Source organism: Schistocerca piceifrons, chromosome X (genome assembly GCF_021461385.2).
Source record: "Schistocerca piceifrons isolate TAMUIC-IGC-003096 chromosome X, iqSchPice1.1, whole genome shotgun sequence".
Taxonomy (NCBI): domain Eukaryota; kingdom Metazoa; phylum Arthropoda; class Insecta; order Orthoptera; family Acrididae; genus Schistocerca; species Schistocerca piceifrons.
In genome coordinates, this window is record NC_060149.1 from 551,218,684 (window position 1) to 551,242,469 (window position 23,786).

The 23,786-nt window shown below is 39.8% G+C and overlaps 1 protein-coding gene across 1 annotated transcript in view; it reads left to right on the forward strand.

Moving 5' to 3' along the window:
• Positions 1–23,786, forward strand: part of LOC124721170 (zinc finger FYVE domain-containing protein 26) — a 423,927-nt gene that overhangs the window by 356,960 nt on the left and 43,181 nt on the right. The window contains exons 33-35 of the mRNA XM_047246006.1: positions 2,111–2,402; positions 11,173–11,416; positions 11,496–11,793. Coding sequence (XP_047101962.1) covers positions 2,111–2,402; positions 11,173–11,416; positions 11,496–11,793 — 834 coding nt within the window. The remainder of the gene's footprint in view (positions 1–2,110; positions 2,403–11,172; positions 11,417–11,495; positions 11,794–23,786) is intronic.

Below are 23,786 nucleotides of genomic sequence, written 5' to 3' on the forward strand. Positions count from 1 at the left end.
ACAGCATCGCAAATCTCTCACCGCTGTCAAGGCTTTTTTGAGGTCTGCACGCTATTCATATAGAATCCTGTGACCTGTTGTCCAGCCCTACTGTCAATATTTCAGTAATGGGTTTCTCTTTCAAAATGTGATCACACCATGCTCATCTCCTGAAAACTTCCTACAGGAGGCAGGTATCAACAGAAAGGCATGGCTGATGGTATCTGTTGACATGAACCAGACTGAGCATCTTTGAGACCAGTCAAAACTTGCACTGCATCATTTCAGGAATACTCCTCACTCACTGGATGATATCAGGAGGGCTGACTTAGTGGATTGGGACAAACCTGAGCAACAATATCTTGACTACCTTGGGGGCAGCATGCCAAGGAGGGCCAAGGAGAATCCAAGCATGTTTTAATGTATGGAGTTGAGCAATGTGGTATTAAATGTCTTGTTTTTGTTATTTTTTGCTTTTATTTTACAGTGAAGTATTTTTTTTTATTATTATTTCATGAAGTTTATTATGTCATAAGTGCCCTCCTCTCCCTCCCCTACATTAACATTTATACAGGTAGTTCAATTTTTTTGAACAGTTCATTTGAGACAAATAATATTATTATAAGGCAGCACAAGAGTGTTTACTCACCAATCAACTGAAACTTGAAGAACAACGGTGTGGCTGTTCATTTGTCAGAAGCAAATGGTGAATAAATGAAATCCATGCATGAAACAGAAAGTCGAGCAGGAATAAGTTCATTCCTGATCTGTGATGAGAAAAAACACAGCAAAATTAGGCAACTGGTCCCAGAATGTCATTACTTTAAACTGTCACAATGTGCATTGTTTCTCTCCCATACCATATTCAAGATGATTTGTTTGTGTAACATTATACTCATTTCAGATAGTGTTTCCCTCTTAAGTTTCAAAGACAGTCTGTATGTCGCAATTGGTATCAAATACTAACTGAATAATACAGTCATCTCTATTATTTACACAGGTGCATGCATTATAGGATGAAATTGCTTCAGTTTTCTCTTGTGAATGAGCTTGCAAGATAACAAAATAAATAAGTAGAAAGCATAAAATGTAATGAGGAAACTTTTGTTAGTGTTTCCTCTTGTTCAGAATTAATGGTGTAGAATGCAATATAAACCTTATATTAGCTTGAATTGCCATATTTTGATTTTATTCCTTTGTCTCTTCATTTTTAACCCTTCAGACTATTATATCTTTTCTCTCTGAGATGCTAATCTCACACCATGGAAGACCCTCTACAGAGTTTGTAAGGAAAAGGTTGGATGCCATGACAATTTGAGTCAGACTGTGGGGTGTACTTGGGTGGTGTTCACTGCCTACAAAAGTCAGAGATACATGTTTGAATTGTGTCTAGCACAAAGCTGTAGTTTGTTACACATGGCTATTGTATTGTTGTTACCTTTGTTGCCTTCATAAAACATATTTGATTCTTCTTCCCTTTTTGTACACCTTTTGAACAAAATACTTACCCAGCTTTAAATTATTCCAGCAAATGTGTAATTAATAATGATGGCTTTTCAAGTTCCCTACTAGTGTTTTAGCAACCTTCATGTTTCTAAAGTCTGGATGTGTAATTGCATTGTACATTTGCCAAAGTTTCGGACTCTGCATGATACACCACTATAATACTTGTTCTATATGGATATCCAGTTGTGCTATGCAAATAAAAAGAATACAGTCATAAGCTGAGCTAAGTTTAAATATGGTAACTTCAGAGCTCTGATATGTCCATTTGTCTAATGGTCTGTAGAGTGTTTTTCACGTTCCCTTACATAGTTACTTTGAAATGCTTCCTTTGTGCTTCAGATTGATATTTATTTCCTGCTCTTCACAATTTAAAGCAATATGTGTCATTATTTTTATTTCTTCGCCCCCCCCCCTCTTTCTCCCTCCCCCTTTTAGTACAAAAAAAGGGAAGAGGGAGGGGAGAGTAATTCCTTAAGAAGAAGAAGAAGAAGAAGAAGAAGAAGAAAAATTGTTTTCTATGGATAAGAAATCCCATTATTACAAAAGCAAATTAATTGCCATAAAAATGTTTAAAATTTTGAATGACAATGTAACTCAATTTTATTGTTTAATTTTTACTTTACAGATATATGCTGTCAGCACCTGCCTCAAATACAGTCTTCATTGGCCCCAAAATTGCTCACAAATTCTATGAGGAGAGTATTTTTTACCTTAAACAGTATGGCAGCCATTCTGGTATTATTTCATTCTACCTAAGGCATGATGATGAAACTGCTGCTCTGCATTACATACAGGAGCAGAAAGTTGATCCTGAGATATTTCTCCACATCGTTTACATTCCTAGCCTGCAGAAAGGAACTGTTTCTTCTTTGCATGGTAGAATGGAATGGATGGATAGTTCTTTGTTGCAGTGGAAGGTGAATAGTTCACAGTTCAATTATTCATCAAACTTAATAAATATGCTGCTTAATTGTTCTGTTTGTGTGTTAAATATTAAGTGAAAATAGTGGTTTATTTTTATAAATTATAACCTCATGAGAAAAAACTCAGTGTTTGACAGACATAGAAACTGGAGCACTGGTGACAGGGCTGACTACAACAGAATACACTTTAAAATGTGCTTCAGCTCTCAGACTCAGAGGTTCCTATTTTGGCACATAAAAGAAAGTGAAGGAGAGAAATGGTATGTACTAGTAAAAAATATTGCGAGTAAGTCTGAACCATGAACTGAAAGGCAGTCATACTGTAGTGGTTAACACACTGGACTTGCATTCAGAAGGGCAAAGGTTCAAAACCACATCTGGACAACCTGATTTGGGTTTTCTGTGGTTTCCCTAAATTGCTTCAGGCAAATGCCAAGATGGTTCCTTTGAAAGGGTGTGACTGACTTCCTTCCCCATTCTTACCTAATGTAATGGGACTGATGACCTTGCTGTTTGGTCTCCTCCAACCAACCAACCAACCAACCAGTCATACTTAATATGTGACTTGAAAAGAAAACAATTGAATATAACAGTTGAAATTCCAGTTTTGAGGCAGTTACTAGTGCACCAAGAAGTACATTCTCAAAGTTAAAAATTCATTTAAACAATATATCAGACAGAAGGGAAGTTTTGCACTGCAAAAAAAGGTTTTAAATTCACTTGCACATAACTTACTTGCTGCAGTTTTGCCTTGAAAATTACAGGATGGCCACCTGTCAAAATCTCGGCAGTTGTTGATGACACTGACTGCATTCCTGTTAGTTATTTGAACACTGTATATGCAGGGAGAAACGAAAATCTCAAATAGTTTCCACTTATCAGATGCCAAATCAGGTCTGTTGGAAAACACACAGCACTTTCTGAAATAAATTTAAAAAAATGATCCATCATCACAGGGAAGAATGTCATCAACTGACCCCCTCTTTTAGTCAAGTTGTACATAAATTTCTTTTCTCCCCAGTTCAGTTCAGAACATCCTCATTAGTTTTACAACATTTAAAATATTAGCTGAAATTCATATTCCAGAATACTAATGATAAATAACTGATGCTAATTTGTTGAACTAAGATAATAACTAAAGTGAAAGATAATCACAGGGTACAGATAGGGAAAAAAGACAAATAAAGATGGAGAACAAATTTCAAATGTGAGGTGGAAGCAGGAAAAATACAGACTAAAAATGTAACAATTAATGCGTAGAAAACATGTGATTCAGATGTTGGGTGAGATTCTTCTTAACACTCCTCATGTCAACCCTTCCTCATGTGAGACTCATCATGGAACTTGAAAATGCAGAAGGTAAATGAAAAATAAGAGGGCAGGAAATGTGTAAGATGAATGAGAAACTATACATCATGTGGCAAGTGGCTGATATAGTTCAAGGCCTTTGATAGGAAGGAGGCTCCAAATTATGTGAGAGATGAAATAAGTAACCAGATCCCTGTTGCAGCATGCCCATCACAAGTACATTGACAGTTTCTCTGTGCCCATTCACTGCAACAGATAGCTCTGAAAAGGTCAAACTAGTAGCAGATCACTCGCATAACTTGTAGGTGATTTAATGAATCACAGACGTGTCTGTAAATTTCATCGTTCTCTTGATTCTGTATATTTAGTCAGTAGGGAGGCAGGGTAATGTGGGCCTAGTAGAGGACATGGTGCAAATTTTGCAACAGCTTGCTCATTTGAGTAAACTTTATGGGATAAAATAACTTGAATGTGTTTTCCATTGTGTTCAACATACATGTTATGAAAGTTGGGTGAATAATGAAGGAAGATTGAAATACACTACTGGCCATTAAAACTGCTACACCAAGAGGAAATGCAGATGATAAATGGGTATTCATTGGACAAATATATTATACTAGTACTGATATGTGATTACATTTTAATGCAATTTGGGTGCATAGATCCTGAGAAATCAGTACATAGGAAACCACCTCTGTCCGTAATAACGGCCCTCATATTCCTGGGCATAGAGTCAAACAGAGCTTGAATGGTGTGTAAAGGTACAGCTGCCCATGCAGCTTCAACAAGATACCACAGTTCATCAAGAGTAGTGACTGGCGTATTGTGACGAGCCAGTTGCTCGGCCACCATTGACCAGACATTTTCAATTGGTGAGATATCTGGAGAATTTTCTGTATCCAGAAAGACACGTACAGGACCTGCAACATGTGGTCGTGCATTATTCTGCTAAAATGTATGGTTTCGCAGGGATCGAATGAAGGGTAGAGCCACAGGTTGTAACACATCTGAAATGTAATGTCCACTTTTCAAAGTGCCGTCAATGTGAACAAGAGGTGACCGAGATGTGTAACCAATGGCACCCCATACCATCACGCCGGGTGATACACCAGTATGGCGATGACGAATTCACGCTTCCAATGTGCATTCACCGTGATGCCGCCAAACACGGATGTGACCATCATGATGCTGTAAACAGAACCTGGATTCATCCGAAAAAATAACGTTATGCTATTCGTGCACCCAGGTTCATCATTTAGTACACCATCGCAGGCGCTCCTGTCTGTGATGCAGCATCAGGGGTAAGCGCAGCCATGGTCTTCGAGCTGATAGTCCATGCTAAACGTCATCGAACTGTTCGTGCAGATGGTTGTTGTCTTGCAAACGTCCCCATCTGTTGACTCAGGGATCGAGACATGGCTGCACGATCTGTTATAACTATGCGGATAAGATGCCTGTCATCTCGACTGCTAGTGATATGAGGCCGTTGGGATCCAGCACAGCATTCCGTATTACCCTCTTGAACCCACCGATTCCATATGCTGCTAACAGTCATTGGATCTCAACCAATGTGAGCAGCAATGTCACAATACTATAAACCGCAATCGTGATAGGCTACAATCCGACCTTTATCAAAGTCGGAAACGTGATGGTACACATTTCTCCTCCTTACACGAGGCATCACAACAATGTTTCACCAAGCAATGCCGGTCAACTGCTGCTCGTGTATGAGAAATCGGTTGGAAACTTTCCTCATGTCAGCACGTTGTAGGTGTCGTCACTGTTGCCAACCTTGTGTGAATGCTCTGAAAAGCTAATCATTTGCATATCACAGCGTCTTCTTCCTGTCGATTAAATTTCATGTCTGTAGCACGTCATCTTTGTGGTGAAGCAATTTTAATGGCCAGTAGTGTATAAGTAGTGTTGACATTATCCTCAGTATATGAGATGATTGTTAAATTCCAGTTCAGAGTGAATGGTATGATAAGCGGAAGAGTTTCTTCTTGCAAGACAAATCTAGCATGACCTTCTTTCTATCAAAAGAATTTTGATAACTATCTCGGATTTCAAATTTTTCTACCTGTCCAGACTCCTAACTGTGAGAGATTGTAAGTCGTGCTTCAATTCCTGGAGCTGTCCCTTTTGAAACAGTGCAACTAAACAATTCTAATATAGAATTGATGCTGTAATTTGAATATTGGAGCCAGTTACCTTTTGTCAACACAGTGCTGAAGAGATGTGTCAATTGATCTCCAGGCCACAGTATATATGAGAAAATATTTCACAACTGACAGCTATCTCCACACTTGAGACAATCACAATCTTGTCCACAGAAATATTATACTGAGGAACACGGTGGCCTACTGTATTTTGTGGGGCCAACACGGATCACAACAATCAAAACATAAAACACTCATTGATTTTGACTGGACCATCAGGGAGCATGTGACACACAACTTTCCAGCGAGCACTAGAGATCAGCTCTATTGATAAAAACTACTATCAGTAAATTGTTAAGTTGCATCTTTTTCTCAAAATGTCATTATTGTTGTAAAGTGAAAGGATGTCAGAAAATATTTAAAACATCTTCGTATTGAAAGCCTTCTTGTGGAGAATGCTATTTCTAATAAGACAATCATCCAAACAAAAAATACATGTTGGGAAGAATACTAAGCTACAGTAGAGTTGCACAATACCTGCGCCCATTTCAAGGGTCTCCTGGTGTATAGCAAATAGACACAACGACTATAGACCTACAGAAAGTATTGGGAATGAGGGAGTCTATAATGCATAATAAGAAAAGTCAATAATGAACTAGCAAAATCAGCTGTTCTTCCAAAATATATAGATACAGGAGATATTCATCTTAAGATGGAACCATGCATTTCCAACCAAATGAGGAGCTTCGAATCCAGAAATGTCGCTATAGCACTGATTTCCAATGGAGACTGTCATAATCAGTAATTAAGTGGCTACATTGTGTTGAAGCAAATGAAAGGTATAAATCACTGTGGTTTCCAGCAACTGTACCATATTTTGTGTAAGTCCTGAAGAAGCTAGTAAGTTTTTAAAAGATGCGTGCACTGTCATTTATTATCTATGATCAGAGTAGTTAGAGTGAGAAATAAGAGAATATGGGGTGATTATAAAGTTCAAGAAAGACTTCAAAATCTTCATACAGATAAATGGCCAAGCACAATATAAGCACTAATACAATATGTGAAAGACAGACCCTAAAAGCTTTTTTATAATGCTTATAAATGTTCTTTGTGTTCCCCTCTTCATTACACGGCACATATCTAATCAGTAGTCCAATTCTGCTCACACCCAACCCAACATATCGGGAGTGACAGTAAGAACAGCTGCTACAATGCAGTGTTCAAAGTCTTGTAGGTTATGTGGCGGAATTGGGACATAACTGCCACCCTTGATGCAACCCCACAAGAAAAAATCAGGAAGGCATCAAGCCCAGCAGACATGGTGGCCACCCGAGTAGCGCCAGGTCAGCAGCCACACAACACATATCCATTGACACAATAATGCCACATTAGGTAATCTCTTCTCCTCAAATTCCTTGTATCACTTCACTATGCTGTTCTAAACTGGTGATGACTTGTGAAATTTGCCATGGGAAGCTCTTTGCACACTCACAACTAATTAGCAGCAGGCAAATTTTAGCGTACAAAATGTCTTTATGCCTGGTTCACTACCAGTTACAGGAAAGACAGTCGGTGGTGCCCCTATTAGTGGTTTTCCAAACTCACTTGCCAGTACCACATTAATTTTTTTTTTTTTTTCAATCTGAAAGTTTATCTTTGATGTACCATATTATTTGTTATGTTTAGCTAATTCCCTATGTTGCTTTTTAAAGTGTTTATAGACTTTACAATTGCCATGTAGAATCCATAACTGAAAAATAGTTGCTATATCTCCCACAAGGAGATGCTTGATTAGAAATAATAAGTCACAAGTAAACAAGATCAAGCGTTTATTACAACCACAGTAGAGAGATTTAAAAACAAAGGAAAACTCTCTGCAATAAAAAATAATACAACTTCTCAGACACTAACAGACATATGCCTGGAACACACAGTGAATAAACAGTGAGATGTGAAGTCAGCGCTACGGATAACCTCTAACAATAGAAGTTGAGCATTTGGCTTGATTGGCGGACAGGTACATCTCAGGTTATAAAGTCATAGGTCCCACTGCAGTGGCTTCCGACCAGGCTCTGACTGATTGGCTGCTAAAAGCCAGCACATGCATTGACCTAGAACTCTGGTGGAGCAAACTGTCAACATGTTGGCTTGCACCACTCTATATAGGCAGGCCATGGAGAAATTCATGCCTATCCAGTTCCACACATGTGACACGATGGAGAATATAGGACCACGGTGTTTGTCCTGCTGTCTGTCATCCTTGTTGTGATTGACACGGTCCATAGAGCATCTTTCCATGAAGCTCCACATTCATATTACTCTTCAGTTGTCATGCTGGCGTGGTAGCACATGATGCATTTGATATTTCAGAAGTTACAATTACTGTGCTCACTATGAAAAGCCATGGTGCGAAAGAATATTCAGAGGAACTGCTGATCCAGCTGTGTCATCTCTCTCTTTTCTCATGATGTTTTATTGGTGAATGATATTGTATTGGCCACTATTTGGAAACTGCCAAATATTTTCCCGTCTCTGTGCTCTGTGGTAACCTCTCTGTGCTATTTTCTGGTTCCAATGAGATTTCTGTGTTGGTCTCTGTTAATGCCTCTAGATAATTCCTCACACTGGCCGCAGAACTTGAACAGTAAAGATAAGAAAAGAATAGAAGGCCTCGAAATATGGCGTTACAGAAGAATGCTGAGAATTAGGTGGCTGTGGAAAGATATTGAATTGATGAGGGAAACAGACCTTTATATCACAGATTGACAAAAAGAATCCTGAAATCTGTTGATCTTATGATGAACCAGCTTTATATGTGCTATAGGCCCATATTGTATACATGAACATTCATGAAAAGCTGTCTCACTAATTTCTTTGATATTCACTTCAATATGGGTCCAAAGCACAATTTTGTTGCTCTGTGGTGTTCAGTTGTTATCTGAGGTTGCCAACACACTTTAGTGTCTACATAACATACATAATACTACATTGTAACTGGACATAGATTAGTAATACTGTTTGTTTTGCGTAGCTGTTGAAGATGGTGGTTATAGCATGTAATAATGAAATAGTGCAAAAAGTAAAGGTAAAAACCTTGTAAAGGGATGAAAAACAGTGTAAAAAAAGTCAGAAAGCAGGAAAGGAACTGTGCTGAAGAGTATGTGAATATCGTAAACTGAGTGATCCCACAGAAAATACGACAAATGGGTATTATTGATTTGCTGCAGTGGCTGTCATTGTTGGGATTAAACCATCCTTTTACTAGTACATATGTTCGGCTGTGTAGCCATTCTCAAGTGCCATGTATAGACTGTTAACACGCATACTTGTATTATAATCACATCGAGGGAGACCACAATTTGTCATTTCTCCACAGTTAATAGATACCTGGGAACAGTAGTGTCCATATTCGTAGGTGAAAGGCAAGTATCAGCTGTGGAATACAAAGACTTAACAAAATTACTAGATGTCATGCCTGAAGTAGACAGACAGTTTTATCTAAACTTCAAGCCACAAAGTGTTTAATGAAAATTATGATAAAGAGGACCATAAGGTGTTGTAATAGGTCATGTGTGTGTGTGTGTGTGTGTGTGTGTGTGTGTGTGTGTGGTGCATTTGGTATCTGTTCTTTAAGCTGTGATTCTAGTTTCAGTTTAATTACAGAGTTTATGGCTTTCAAAAAGACACTATTGCCCCTAGCATATATATGGAAATTTTATAAATTAACATTAATATTGATCCTAAATGTTAATTAAAATTTTGTGATGTAAAATGTGTGGATTACTTTTTCTTTGGAAATATAGGGTATTTGTTATAAAACAAGTCAAAGTTATGATCTTCGTGGTTTTCCTGCAAATTTGATTTTCACAAACATCTGTTTTTCTTAAAATGTTAGTCTGGACTGCTCTATTGAATGAGCACATAAAATTCTGCTTTAAAAATAACCTTGTTTGTAGTGGGAAAGAAGCTGATGCTTTCTGTTGAGCTGGGCATCACATGAAAGATACAGTGAAGAGTATTTGTTTGTTTGGGCTGCCTCTATCTACACTCGGGGGGGGGGGGAAAAAAAGAAAAAAAGCAAATTTCCGTGAAAACACAAGAGAAAATGCGCCTACCAACTCTTAGGAAGGGCACCCTATCAGGTACAATGAACATGTTCAGGAGGTATCTTTAGGAACTTAAATTCCCAGCACTCATATGGCCTGTAAACTTGAATCTTCAAGGAAGACGTTTAATGTTATCTAACATTTTTGTGTTAAAGTGCTAAATCTAGATTGAGGTTTTCCATTATTTCCCTACATTGTTTAAAGCAAACTTTGCTGTATCTTTTCCTCTTACTCACCTTATGTGAACTTTTGCTCAGTGTCTAATGACTGCATCATTGCCATTATGTTCAATGCGAATCATCCTTCCTTCCATCCTTACTTATCAGAGCTGTGCAGTACATGAATGCTGAAGTGAAAAAAATGCCAACCCTTAAAAGTCTAGCCATCAGCAGGGTTCTGTCAAAGAGATTTGGACAACTCAGCAAAACTTCACATAAAGTGCAGAACTCCACAGCCTTCCATGTTATGAGGACAAATGCTTTTGGAGCAGTTAAACAGAGCAAAAATACATCATGCTAAGAGATCATGAGTTTCATAAATTATTCCTCATTATAGAAGATGGTTGCACTGATTTTCAGGAGAAGCAAGTGGCACCCTATAACACATGATGATGATGTAGGACATAACACTGGAATCCTGATGACCTAGAGAAACATTTCATAAACAGTGGCAGAGTATTTTTCTGGAATTACTGCCTCTGCCAGGCAGGATTACATATTCTAACCTCACAGTGGGACTGATGTTCAAACAGTAATTTGGCCTGCAACTGCCTCTTTTCTATGTGTTGGAGGAGTGGGGTGTGTGGCAGGCGTGTGTGTGCGTGTGTGTGTGTGTGTGTGTGTGTGTGTGGAGGGGGGGGGGGGGGGGTTGTATGGGTTGATATTTACAGATGACATTACTGTTACCCCTTAATTGCTTGTTAATCATTGATATCTCACATTTGTTACTATCCATACTTCTTCATCATAAAGCAACATATACCAAGTGTTTGAATAATTACTGAGTGAAAAACATCCAAATCTAAAAGCTTGTGATTATGGGTCTGATTTGCATCTGTTTCTGTATTCCAGATTTTCCCCTTCACTGCTGTGTACAACATTGTGATAGTTTGGTGCTTTATAATTTTAGATATGCAAACAATGTATGTAAGACTGCTAGATAAAACAATTATTTACTGTTCTTTCTTTGCAGCCTTATCTCTGTCATATTTGTCATCATCTTGAAAAGCGAGGTTATTTAAATGTTCTGTATCAACTACAGATATTTATGAGGGATTATGTGCGTGCTGCAATGACATGTATTCGTTTTTATCATGCTGGTGCCAGGAGCTATACTGACTTGGCAAATAATGTAAATTATTTGGAGCAAGCAAAGAAACATCTTCAAAATAGCCTGTCAGCCTTACAGAACACTAATGTCAGTACAGTTGCTAAATGTAAGTATGAGTATATATGACTACTTCTATTACTGAAATGTTGCAGAAAGTACAATCCTATTTAATGTCAATCTTCCAGCTCCTCCGAAGAGAAGACTTTCAAATATTCAACCACCAGAGGAAAAAGTGGGACTTCAGCTTGATTCACGAGAGCTTCTGCGTCACATAAAAACGATAGAGAGGCAACTGGAAATAACAAGATTCTTGCACAAGTGTGAATGTGATGGAAGACCAGTACCACTCATTGTGACAGCTATACTGGGCAGCGGTTCATCACCACCTCTCTTATTTGGCAGTTCTACAGAGCGCTGTCAACTAGCTGCTCTGCTACTGCTTGCAAGTCCTACTATTGAGGAAGTCTTCAGTCTCGCACAAAGGTACAGTGAGCATTGACTACTATCAATCATTTGTTCAGTTAATCTCAGGAAACTTCTGCCTTATAATCCCTGTTAATATTTAATATCTATTTAGCAAATTTCTAGGTACAGCATCAACTGTATTCCATTGATGCCCATGACTTCTCAAACTTTGATTTTTCACCCACTTCAGGTGAACTGAATTCTAAGGGCAGTATCGTATTCAATAACACAGACAAAAGAGTGCCTCAGAGCACCTGAAGAAACAGCAATAGAGGTTACTGAATAATTATTTTCACTGACACTGTGAACCTGGCACAGCAAAAGAAAATGTATTATTCATCAAGTAAAGAGAGAAAATGAAAATGAAAGAATGCAGCAATCAGTCACAAATAATCTGAATATATTGCAGATCGATTTCATCTATAGAATAGCCATCATTAATACATCAGCCAATGAGGTCACATGAAACTTGTGCTTGGACGCACATATTTTCCAGATTTGAATACATAGTGATACATACACTGAAGTGCCAAAGAAACTGGTATAGGTATGCATATTCAAATACAGAGATATGTAAACAGGCAGAATCCAGCGCTGTGCACGTCAACGTCTATATAAGACAACAATTGGCTGGCACAGTTGTTAGATCAGTTACTGCTGCTAGAATGGCAGGTTATCAAGATTTAAGTGAGTTTGAACGTAGTGTTATAATCGGGGCATGAGTGATGGGGGCATAGCATCTCCGAGATAGCAATGAAGTGGGGATTTTCCCATACAACCATTTCACAAGTGTACCATGAATATCAGGAATCTGGTAAAACATCAAATCTCCAACATTGCTATGGCCGGAAAAGATTCTGCATGAACGGGACCAACAATGACTGCAGAGAATTGTTCAACATGACAAAAGTGCAACCCTTCCACAAATTGCTGCAGATTTCAATGCTGGGTCATCAACAAGTGTCAGCGTGTGAACCACTCAACGAAACATCATTGATATGGGCATTCAGAGCTGAAGGCCCACTTGTGTACCCTTGATGACTGCACGACACAAAGCTTTAGGCCTCGCCTTGGCCCGTCAACATTGTCATTGGACTGTTGATGACTGGAAACACGTTGCCTGGTGGGACAAGTCTTGTTTCAAATTGTATTGAGCAGATGGACATGTATGGGTATGGAGACAACCCAATGAATCCATGGACCCTGCATGTCAGCAGGGGACTGTTCAAGCTGGTGGAGGCTCTGTAATGGTTTGAGGTGTGTGCAGTTGGAGTGATATGGAACCCCTGGTACTTCTAGATACAACTCTGACAGGTGATACGTATGTAAGCATACTGTCTGCTCACCTGCATCCATTCATGTCCATTGTTCATTACGGCAGACTTGGGCAATTCCAGCAGGACAATGAAACACCCCACACATCCAGAATTGCTACAGAGTGGCTCCAGGAACACTATTGTGAGTTTAAACACTTCTGCTGGCCACCAAACTCCCGAGACACGAACATTATTGAGCATATCTGGGATGCCTTGCAACATGCTGTTCAGAAGAGATCTCCACCAATCATACTCTTATGGATTTATGGACAGCCCTGCTGGATTCATGGTGTCAGTTCCCTCCAGAACTACTACAGACATTAGTCGAGTCCATGACATGTCATGTCATGTTGCGGCACTTTTGCATGCTCATGGGGACCCAACATGATATTAGTCAGGTGTACCAGTTTCTTTGGCTCTTCAGTGTATAAACATATTGAGAAAAAGAAACTGCTGCTTCCTTTTCGCAATATGTTTATATCTGTGACTAAGGATTCAAATTTGGAAGATAAGTGTGTTTCAGGACAAGCTGCTGCTTCTTTTTCTCGATATGTTTATATTTCTGACTAAATATTCAAATTTGGAAGATGTGTGTGTTTCAGCACAAGTTTAATGTGACCACAATGGGTGATGTTTACATTGATGATAACTATTGTGTAGTCAAAATCGATCTGCAGTAAATTAAAATTATTTGTGACTGATTGCTGGATTCTTCCATTTATATATCCAACAGTCACTGCAGGTGGGAGTGTTGTGGCTGTGAACTCTTGTAATGCTTAGTGGTTCCTGTCTGGTTGAGGAGAGGGTGGTATGATAGATGGAAGGCCAGTTTCCTCTCACTACAACACAAAATGCACATGTGGTTAAAATACGTTTTATTAGAGGAACCAATTGAATAATTAACCAATTGAGTAATTAACTTCAGCTATGTGCAGTCTGAAGTTCTGTGGTTAACAGCAATCAAAACAGCTATATACAATGACTGATGTTCCCTCACAGCTAGCTAAGGTGCGAGGCAACAGCTATCACTGTTGAAGACTAGAGCATAATGTGACATATTGAGGTTCAATGCGAACTGAGTCCTGATGAGACGTACTGGGATACTGAGTGAGAGACTGAGCCAGCTCAGTCAGCAGTGGCAGACTATGTGCACACTGGCCAGGGGGCATTATCAGCACGTAGTGTGGGGGCGTGTCTTGTTGTCATAGGCACGCTTAGTTCAGTGCCTGCATTACAATGTTTCCTAGTGCCAACTGGTGTCCTGGCAAAGGTGTACACCAGCGCAGGGAGTCCTATGGGTTCCAACAGAAATATTGAGAAAATCCATAAATGATGTCTGCTTAGAGTAAACTACTTATGTTGTTGAAAGTGTGGAACATAATGTAAAAGATTTCAAAGCCATGTCAACATGCACAGATTCTTTCTTGTGTATATCACTAACGATTCCAAATATTCCAATGTATGTCTTAGATTTCAGGTGTGCAGCTGTAGAATCCCCCTTTCTTGAACTAAGATTTAGGCTGTATATCTTCAGGCCATCTTCCAAGTGAGGTAGTATATGGCTGAAATATCTGTTCAGTTAATGGAGTATCTGCAAGCTTGAAATCTAGTGGATAAGTGAAGATGCCACAAAAATAGGAAGATGCACATTTTACAACAGTTACATATCTTGTGAACTGGTTTTTGGGCTTTCACAACTGTCATCTGGCTGATTATCACAACCAAAAATAATATCAAGATGCTGAACAACTTTGAGATAGATATTCCATATGAAAGTTGTGTTGCGAAGCCACAGAGTAGTAGCCATATTTGAAAATGCAGACGAGATATAGCAGAACATTATATGAATGTGAATGTACTGTGGTGGGAAGAGGGGAGGGTGGTTGCACAGAGTGAACCAAATTTAGTTATATGCTCCAATACTGGCAACGAAGTCAAAATTAATAACTGAGAACTTATATACAGACTGTAAGTAATATAACTGAATAAAATATTAGTCTCTCCCTTAAAAGAGAACACTAGTCACTTTGGAGTGACTTAGATGGTGTAGAATTGGTACTGCCTGGTCATGTAACCCTCCACTGACATAAGTCAAAAAATTGAAATGGTATGTATGTGGGGTCAGTTATATGGAATCAGCTCAGTGAGATTGTTCAATGCAGAGGTACATCAGAATGCTATTCTGTTTAGACCCATCCATGACCACTCTCTGAATGAAGCTGTCCTAATTGTTTGTGTGTCGACACTGACTGTCTGACGTGTCTGTGGAATAGTGTAAATGTGTAACATGGTGTAAAAACAGTGGCTGTAAAAAGATCCTAATCGACACAGAGTGGAGCCGAGTGTCACACTTTGTCAATGATAATTGATTTAAAACCCAGTAGGAATTACTGCTATCAGTGAGTTCAGGTCCATTTCAACTGGCTTTTGAGCAAACATTGTGAAGGGAACTGTATGCAATGGACATTTCTAGTTGATTATCTTGTAAGATACCATTATTCACAGCAGTTGGCTGGAAGCATGTAGTATGGTCCAACAAAGCAAAATTTTACCCCTTTTCAAATGATGCAAGGCATTGATTACACTGGTAACTCAATGAGGCATTTCACCCACAGAGTGTGGAGGGTGTAGTTCAGGCCTGAGATGGTTCTGTGATGTTTTGGGGGCATTTTTACACCATGAATTGCACCCACTCAGTCAGGCTATAGTGAAAATGAACCTGGATGGGTATTTATTTCGACATAGTTGGTAACCAAGTATTTCCAGTTCTTATACTTTTTCTACATCTAAGTCTATATCTACGTACCTACTCTACAAGCAACCGTATGGTGTGTGGCAGGCGGCACCCTGTACCACTACTAGGCATTTCATTTCCTGTTGCACTCAACATATAGAGCGAGGGAAAACTGACTGACTGTATGCCTCCATATGAGACCTAATCTCTCTAGTCTTATCTTTATAGTCCTTAAGTGAAATGTATGTTGGCAGCAATAAGATCATTCTGCAGTAAGCCTCAAATGCCATTTCTCTAAATGTTGTCATTAGTAATCCTTGAAAAGAACATTGCACTTCCTCCAGTGATTCCCATTTGAGTTCCCAAAACATCTCTGGAATAATCTAGCAGCCCGCTTTCTGAATTGCTTCGCTGTCTTCCTTTAATCCATTCTGGTGTGGAATCCACACACTCAAACAGTACTCAACAGTGGGTCACACTAGTGTCCTAAATGTGGTTTCCTTTACAGATGAACTACGCTTCCCTAAAATTCTCCTAATAAACTGAAGTTGACCATTTGCATTCCCACTACTGTCCTAACATACTCCTTACATTTCATATTGTTATACAACATTACACCTAGATACTTAATTGATTTCACTACTAATGCTGTATTCGAATATTATGGGTTTCTTTTTCCCAATTCTGCATTCATCACACCAACTAGAAATTTTCTGTAAGTCATCTTGTATCTTCCTGTAGTCACTCAACTTTGACATCGTCACTTAGAACACACCATCATCAGCAGAAGACTGCAGATTGCTGCCCATCCTGCCCACCAGATCATTTATGAATACATAAAATAATAGCTGTTCTATCACACTTCCCTAGGGCACTCCTGATGATACCCTTGTCTCTGATGAACAGTCGCTATATAGGACAACATATAACTTATGAAGCCTTTGAGCCAATCTCATGTCTGGGAAGCTATTCCATACTCTTGTACCTTTATTAACAGTCTGCAGTGGAGCACTGTGTCAAACGCTTTCCAGAAATTTAGAAATGGGAATCTGCTTGTTGCCCCTCATCCTTAGCTCACATTGTATCATGTGAGAAAAGGGCAAGCTGAGTTCTGCATGAGTGATGCTTTCTAAAGCTGTGCTGATTTATGGACATAAGCTTCTCAGTCTCAACAGAATTTTTTTGTATTTAAACTGAAAAATTTTCAAGGATTCTGCACTACACCAATGTTAAGGATACTCCAGCTCTCAGCTGTGATGAGAGTCTGTCTACAGAGCGGCAAGTTAAGTCTCTATCCTTTTCTTTGTATTTAATGTAGAGTATTTATTAAATTTCATGCATATCCCTCTGTTAAGAGGGTTAATCTGATGTTTTTGTAAGTGTGAACTCATTAAGTCTGTAGTGCATTAGGTGCTCATTTGTTTTCTTTTGAAAGCAACCATCCATTCATTTAGTAAGCCAGCCAGTTAGGCTCCAGCTCTCAGCTGTGATATGAGTGCATCTACAGAGTGACAGGTTAAGCATTTATCTTTTTCTGTGTTTTCCATTTAGTATATTTATTAAATTTCATGCTTATTTCTCTGTTTAAGAGTGTTAATCTTGTGTTTTTGTAAGTGTAAATTCATTCAGTCTGTAGCACATTAGTTGCTCATTTTTTTTGTTTTGAAAGCAACCGTCTATTCGTTTAGTAAGCCAGCCAGTCAGGCTCCAGCTGTCGGCTGTGATACAAGTGCATCTACAGAGTGGAAAGTTAAGTGTTTATCCTTTACTGTGTTTTCCATGTAGTGAATTTATTAAATTTTGTGCATGTTTCTCTGTTTAAGAGGGTTAAGCTTGCATTTTTATAAGTGTAAATTCATTCAGTCTTAAGTGCAGTAGTTGCTCCCTGAACAGCCTGCTACATAGCTCTCTAACGCATCAGCATCCATGTGATACACCAGGTGGGTAGGAAGTTGCATATCTAGGGCTGATTGCTGTTATAGTTCACTTCTTCAGTTAGTTTTGCTAGAATGGATACGATGTGTGCATGCTGTGTGCAGACGCAGAAGGACCTGGCCACAGTTTGCAAACAGCTGAATGTGCTGTTGGCTACAATCAGTCACTTTCAAGCTGCTGCCTCGGGGTGTAGCAGTGGTGGAGAATATGGCGCATCACATGGGACACCTCAGGTGCCACTTGTTTCACACACAGGCTCTGTTTCTGAGGCACTTCCTAGTGCTCCCGATGCGGTGGATCCGCCCTCACAGCAGGGTGAGTGGCAGGTGGTAACATGTTCACATCGCTCGAGGTGTAGGGCCAATGTGGAGATTAGCTGCCTGGCCTTGCCCATTCACCCTGTGAGTGAACAATTGGCCTCTTCTTCTGCATGGTCCAAGCAGGCACACAGGGAGTTTTACAGTTTACAGAGAGCTCCATTGTGAGGTGCATTACGGAGTCCCTTAGGCATATAGAGTTCAGGGCTGGAAAGAAAGCCAATGTGCAATTGGTATGTCTGTTGGGGGTGACGTCTGAGATGTGGAGGCTACCTTGCTGGTGGCTATCAAGCATGCAGGGTGCAGTCATCTACAAATTGTGGCTCACATCAGCACCAACGGCGCATGTTGCATGGGTTCTGAGGTGATTCTCACTTTGTATGGGTGGCTGGTGGAGGTGGTGAAGACTGCTGGCCTCGCCTACGAGGTGCAAGTGGAGCTCGTAATTTGCAGCATCGTTCCCAGAGATTATGGGGGTCCTTTGGTTTGGAGCCGAGTGGAGGGTCTCAACCAAAGGCTTCATCAACTCTGTGACCATCTTGGCTGGAGATTTCTAGACCTACATTATCATGTGGGGATTTGCAGGACTCCCCTTGATAGGTCAGGTGTGCTCTACACAAAGGAAGTAGGTACTCGGGTAGCAGAGTACTTGTGGAGTGTACTTGAGGATTTTCTATGCTAGGCATAGTTTGAGGTGCTCTGATGACCACTCGCCAGTTGATTCACAGCAATGGAAGTCAAACGGCGTTCAGAATAAAGAGACTTTGACTGTCACAGTTTTGCCAGTAAACTGTCAAAGTATTTCTAATAAAGTTCCCAAATTTACTGCCCTCCAGGAAAGTTCTCCAATTCAAATTGTTCTTGGGACTGAGAGTTGGCTGAAACTTTAAGTGGAAAGCTCTGAGACATTTAGCAAGTCATGGTACGTATATCAGCAAGACAGATTAGAGGCCATAAGAGGGGGAATTTTCATTGCAATAGACAAAATATTGTCTCTGTTGAGATCAAAGTTGAGTGTGATAGTGAAGTCCTCCGGTCACATATAACAGGTGTAGATGAAACTATGTTAATTGTTGGATGTTTTTACCAGCCACCCGATTCCGCTGTGGCAGTTCTAGAGTCTTTCAAAGAAAGTCTACAGTCAATAGTGTGTAAATACTCAAATCATGCAATACTAGTTGGAGGCGACTTTTACCTGCCAAGTATAGATAGGGACGTCTATGGATTCATTGCAGGGGTACTAACAGAAAGTCATGCAAAATACTTCTGAACATGTTTTCTGAAAACTGACTTGAGCAGCTAGCTTGGCAGTCTACATGCAATAGGAGTATCTTAGACCTTGTAGGTACAAATAGCCTGTACCTTATCAACACTGTCAGTGTAGAAATGGGGAGAAGCAATCATGATGTCATTATAGCAACCATGATTATGAAAGTTAATAAGTCAGTCAAGTAGGCTAGGAGAGTGTTTCTGTTCGATAGAGCAGATAAGCAGTTATCATCATCTTACTCAGACAGTGAATTGGCATCACTTAGTACCAGTAAGATGGATGTAGAGGAATTATGGACAGAGTTTAAGTGGTCTGGAGAGTTATGTGCCTAGTAAGTGGATAAAAGATGGGAAAGACACACCATGGTTTAATAATGAAATTTGTTAGATGCCGAGGAAGCAGAGTCTGTTGCACTCTAGGCTTGAAAGAGATGCACAAACAATGACAGGCAAGGCTTAGTAGAGATGCATGTGTCTGTGAAAAGATCTATGTGCAAAACATATAACAGCTACCCCTGTCACACCTTAGCAGAATATCTGGCAGACAGCCTGAGAAAATTCTGATCATATGTAAAATCGCTAAGTGGGTCTAAGGCTTCCATTCAGTCCCTTGTTGACCTGTCAGGTGCGGCAGTTGAAGATGGCAAAAGAAAATCTGAAGTTTTAAATTTCACATTCAAGAAATCATTCATGCACAATAACCATTCAAACATGATGGTGACCATTGGAGAGACTCTCATATGGACAACATAGAAATAAGCATACCTGGTCTAAAGAACCAACTTAGATTTGAAAACAAATAAATCACCAGGTCTGGATGGAATCCCAGTTTGATTTTACAAAGAGTACTCTATGGCATTGACCTCTTACCTAGCTTGTATTTATTGTGAATCTCTCACGGTAGCACAAAGTTCCAAGTGAATGGAAAAAAATGCAGATGACTCCAGTATATATGAAAGGTGAAAGAGCAGACCCCAAAATTACAGGCCAATGTCCCTAACTTCTGTTTGCTGCAGAATCCTTGAACACATTCTTATAATAAGCTTTCTTGAGGCTAAGAAGCTTATGTCCTTGAATCAGCATGGTTTTAGAAAGCATCGGTCATGTGAAACTCAGCTTGCCCTTTTCTCACATGATATACTGAGAACTATGGGTGAAGGGCAACAGGCACATTTCATATTTATAGATTTTCAGAAAGCGTATGACATGTCCCATTGCAGGCTGTTAATGAAGGTGCGAGCTTATGGAATAAGTTTACAGATATGCAAGTGGCTTGAAGACTTCTTAAATGATGGAACCCAGTATGTTGTCTTCAATGGGGAGTGTTCAGCAGAGACAAGGGTATCGTCGGGAGTGATGCTGTGGTGTACAGTAGGGTGTTGAAGTTGTATCACTGTAGGAAGGTACAAGATGACTTAGACAAAATTTCCAGTTGGTGTGATGAATGGCAGCTAGCCCTAAATTTCAAAAAATGCAAGGTAATGCACATGAGTGGGAGTAACAAATGTGTAATGTTCGGATACAGTATTACTAGTGTCCAGCTTGGCACAGTCAAGTTGTCTAAATATCTGGGTGTAATGCTACAAAGTGACATGAGGTAGAATGAGCATGTGAAAACTGTGGTAGGGAAGGAAAATGGTTAACATCCATTTATTGGGAAAATTTTAGGAAAGGAGACTGCATATGGGACACTGCTGCAACCTATTCTTGAATACTGCTTGGTTGTTTGGGATCTTTACTGGGTCAATTTGAAGGAAGAAATTGAAGCAATTTAGTGGAAGGCTGCTAGATTTGTTACCAGTAGGTTCAAACAAAACATAAGTGTTACAGAGATGCTTCGGTAACTCAAATGCAAATCCCCAGAGAGAAGGTGACGTTCCTTCCAGGAAACACTATTGAGAAAATTTAGAGAACCGGCATTTAAAGCTGACTGTTGAGCGATTCTGCTGCTGCCAACATACATCACGCATAAGGACCACGCAGATAATATACCAGAAATCAGGGCTCATACGGAGGTGTACAGACAGTCATTTCCCCTTGCTCTATGTGCGAGTGGAACAGGAGGGGAAATGACAAGTAGTGGTACAGGTTACCCTCTGCCACACACCTTACGGTGGCTTGCAGAGTATTTATGTAGATGTACATGTAGATACTGATCTGCAATTTTACAATTTTGTGAGTCTGTTCTTTTACCCTTCTTATATACAGGAGTCACCTGCACTTTTTGCAGCCACTTGGGACTTCATGCTTTGCAAGACATTCACAATAAATGCAACCTAAGTAAAGGGCCAATGCTGTTGAGTACTCTTTGTAAAACTGAATTGGGATTCCATCAGGTCCTGGTGACTTATTTGTTTTCAACGCTTTCAGTTATTCTCTACACCAGGGATGCTACTAACATCCTCCACACAGAAGTCTGTGCAATGGTCAAATAGTGGCATCTCTGTATGATTCTCCTGTGTGAACAATTTTTTAAATGCAAAATTTAAAACTTCGGCTTTACTTTTGCTATCTTCTACTGCAACACTAGACTGGTCAATGAGTACCTGGATAAAAGCCTTAGACCCACTTAGTGATGTTACCTAGGACCAGAATTTTCTTGGAATGCTAATTAAATCAAGACCCTAAGCTGTCGACAGCTGTTGATATACGTCAATGGGGACAGTGTGCTCCAACCGGGACTTGAACCTGGGATGTCCTGCTTACAAGGCAGATGCTCTATCCATCTGAGCCACTGAGGGCACAGAGTATAGTGCGACTGCAGGGATTTATTCCTGGCACGCTCGTTGTGAGACCCACGTTCCCAACTCAATATCCACACACTACATTGACCTCTTACCTAGCTTGTATTTATTGTGAATGTCTCACGGTAGCACAAAGTTTCAAGTGAATGGAAAAAAATGCAGATGACTCCAGTATATATGAAAGGTAAAAGAGCAGACCCCAAAATTACAGGCCCTTGCCCATTACACTCATTACTCACAGCAGGCAATCTTACCGAGTCTTGTAAGAGTTCGGGCAATACGTGTGCATCCAGCATAGAAGAAGAAGGTCAATGGCCAGTTAGCCTTAACTATATGAAGATGGTAACTGTTCTTTTGAACATGTCCGAAAGAACAGATATCACCTTCATATATTCGTATAGAATTTTCTTGGGTTCTCAGCAAGATCTATCAGTAAGGTTTGGTGCTGGTAGTTGTTGTAAGCTGTGCGTGTCAATCCTTTTACAGAAACACTAATTTCTATTAACTTTTCATATTGTCACTTCTTTATGATGATTCTGCTGTGGGCATTCCAGTCTTCCAAGATTGTGAGATGACAACAGCCATGTTCACAGGGCTGCACACACATATGCGCACCCCCGCCCCACCCCTTGCCTGACACCCCACCACCACCACAAACACACACACACACACACACACACACACACACACCACACACACACACACACACACACACACAGAGAGAGAGAGAGAGAGAGAGAGAGAGAGAGAGAGAGAGAGAGAGATTCCAGATTTGATGACCATTGAACCACTGTATAGCACCATGACTGGCCCACTAAATCACCCAACCTTAATACTTAGAAAATGTGTGTGACTACTTGAAAATAGCAGGTGAAATGTGACAATCAACATTCCTGCTATTTGGTAGATTTATGGGATCTAATCAAGAATCAGTGTCTTTAGCTTAATATGGTATACCTGAAAATATTGGTGGGCTCTCTTCCACACTGAATTGAGGCCATTAACAACGCTAGACGTGGTAGTACACAACATTAACATCAACTATGCTGGGAATGTTTAATATTTTGCCTGGTATGCTTACAAATTTAGAATACATTTAAAAATATAACTCTGTGAAACAAAATTTAGGAGTAGGGTGGGATACACAATGTGGGAAATGTAGAGAAACGAGAAGATAGAGGAACATTGTGCTGAACTTTAAGTAAATGTCAGCTGAGTGTGAGATATTTATTAATTTTAAGTGATTCATTTCAAGTTAACCCTTTGCCTTAGTTTGATAATTAAATTTTCCATTAAAGACTTTCTTGTTATTTTAAAATTTAATGAAAGATTTAGTAACTGTTGTAACTCCATATGACTGTTACGGTGTCATTTCTTGCACAGAAGCACCCATAGGGAGGAGGGTGGGACAGTTAACACTCACCACACCTGTAGCATTTGATAAGCTACACATGTGCTCTTGGGGTCGTGCTAAATGGTGAGTACCTGAAGACACTAGGCCTGTGTTCTGTGGGTACATGTTTTGTGAACCCAATATTCCTGAAGCAACTAGGGTCAGTGGCCCTAACTTGTGTTTCTGTAAACTCTGGCCATGCTGCAGTGGCAGTTGTTTGATGGAATGTTGTGTATCACAAAAATGGGGATATTGTCATATATGTCTTGATCGTGAGGTTGGTACTGACCTCTATAAAATCTA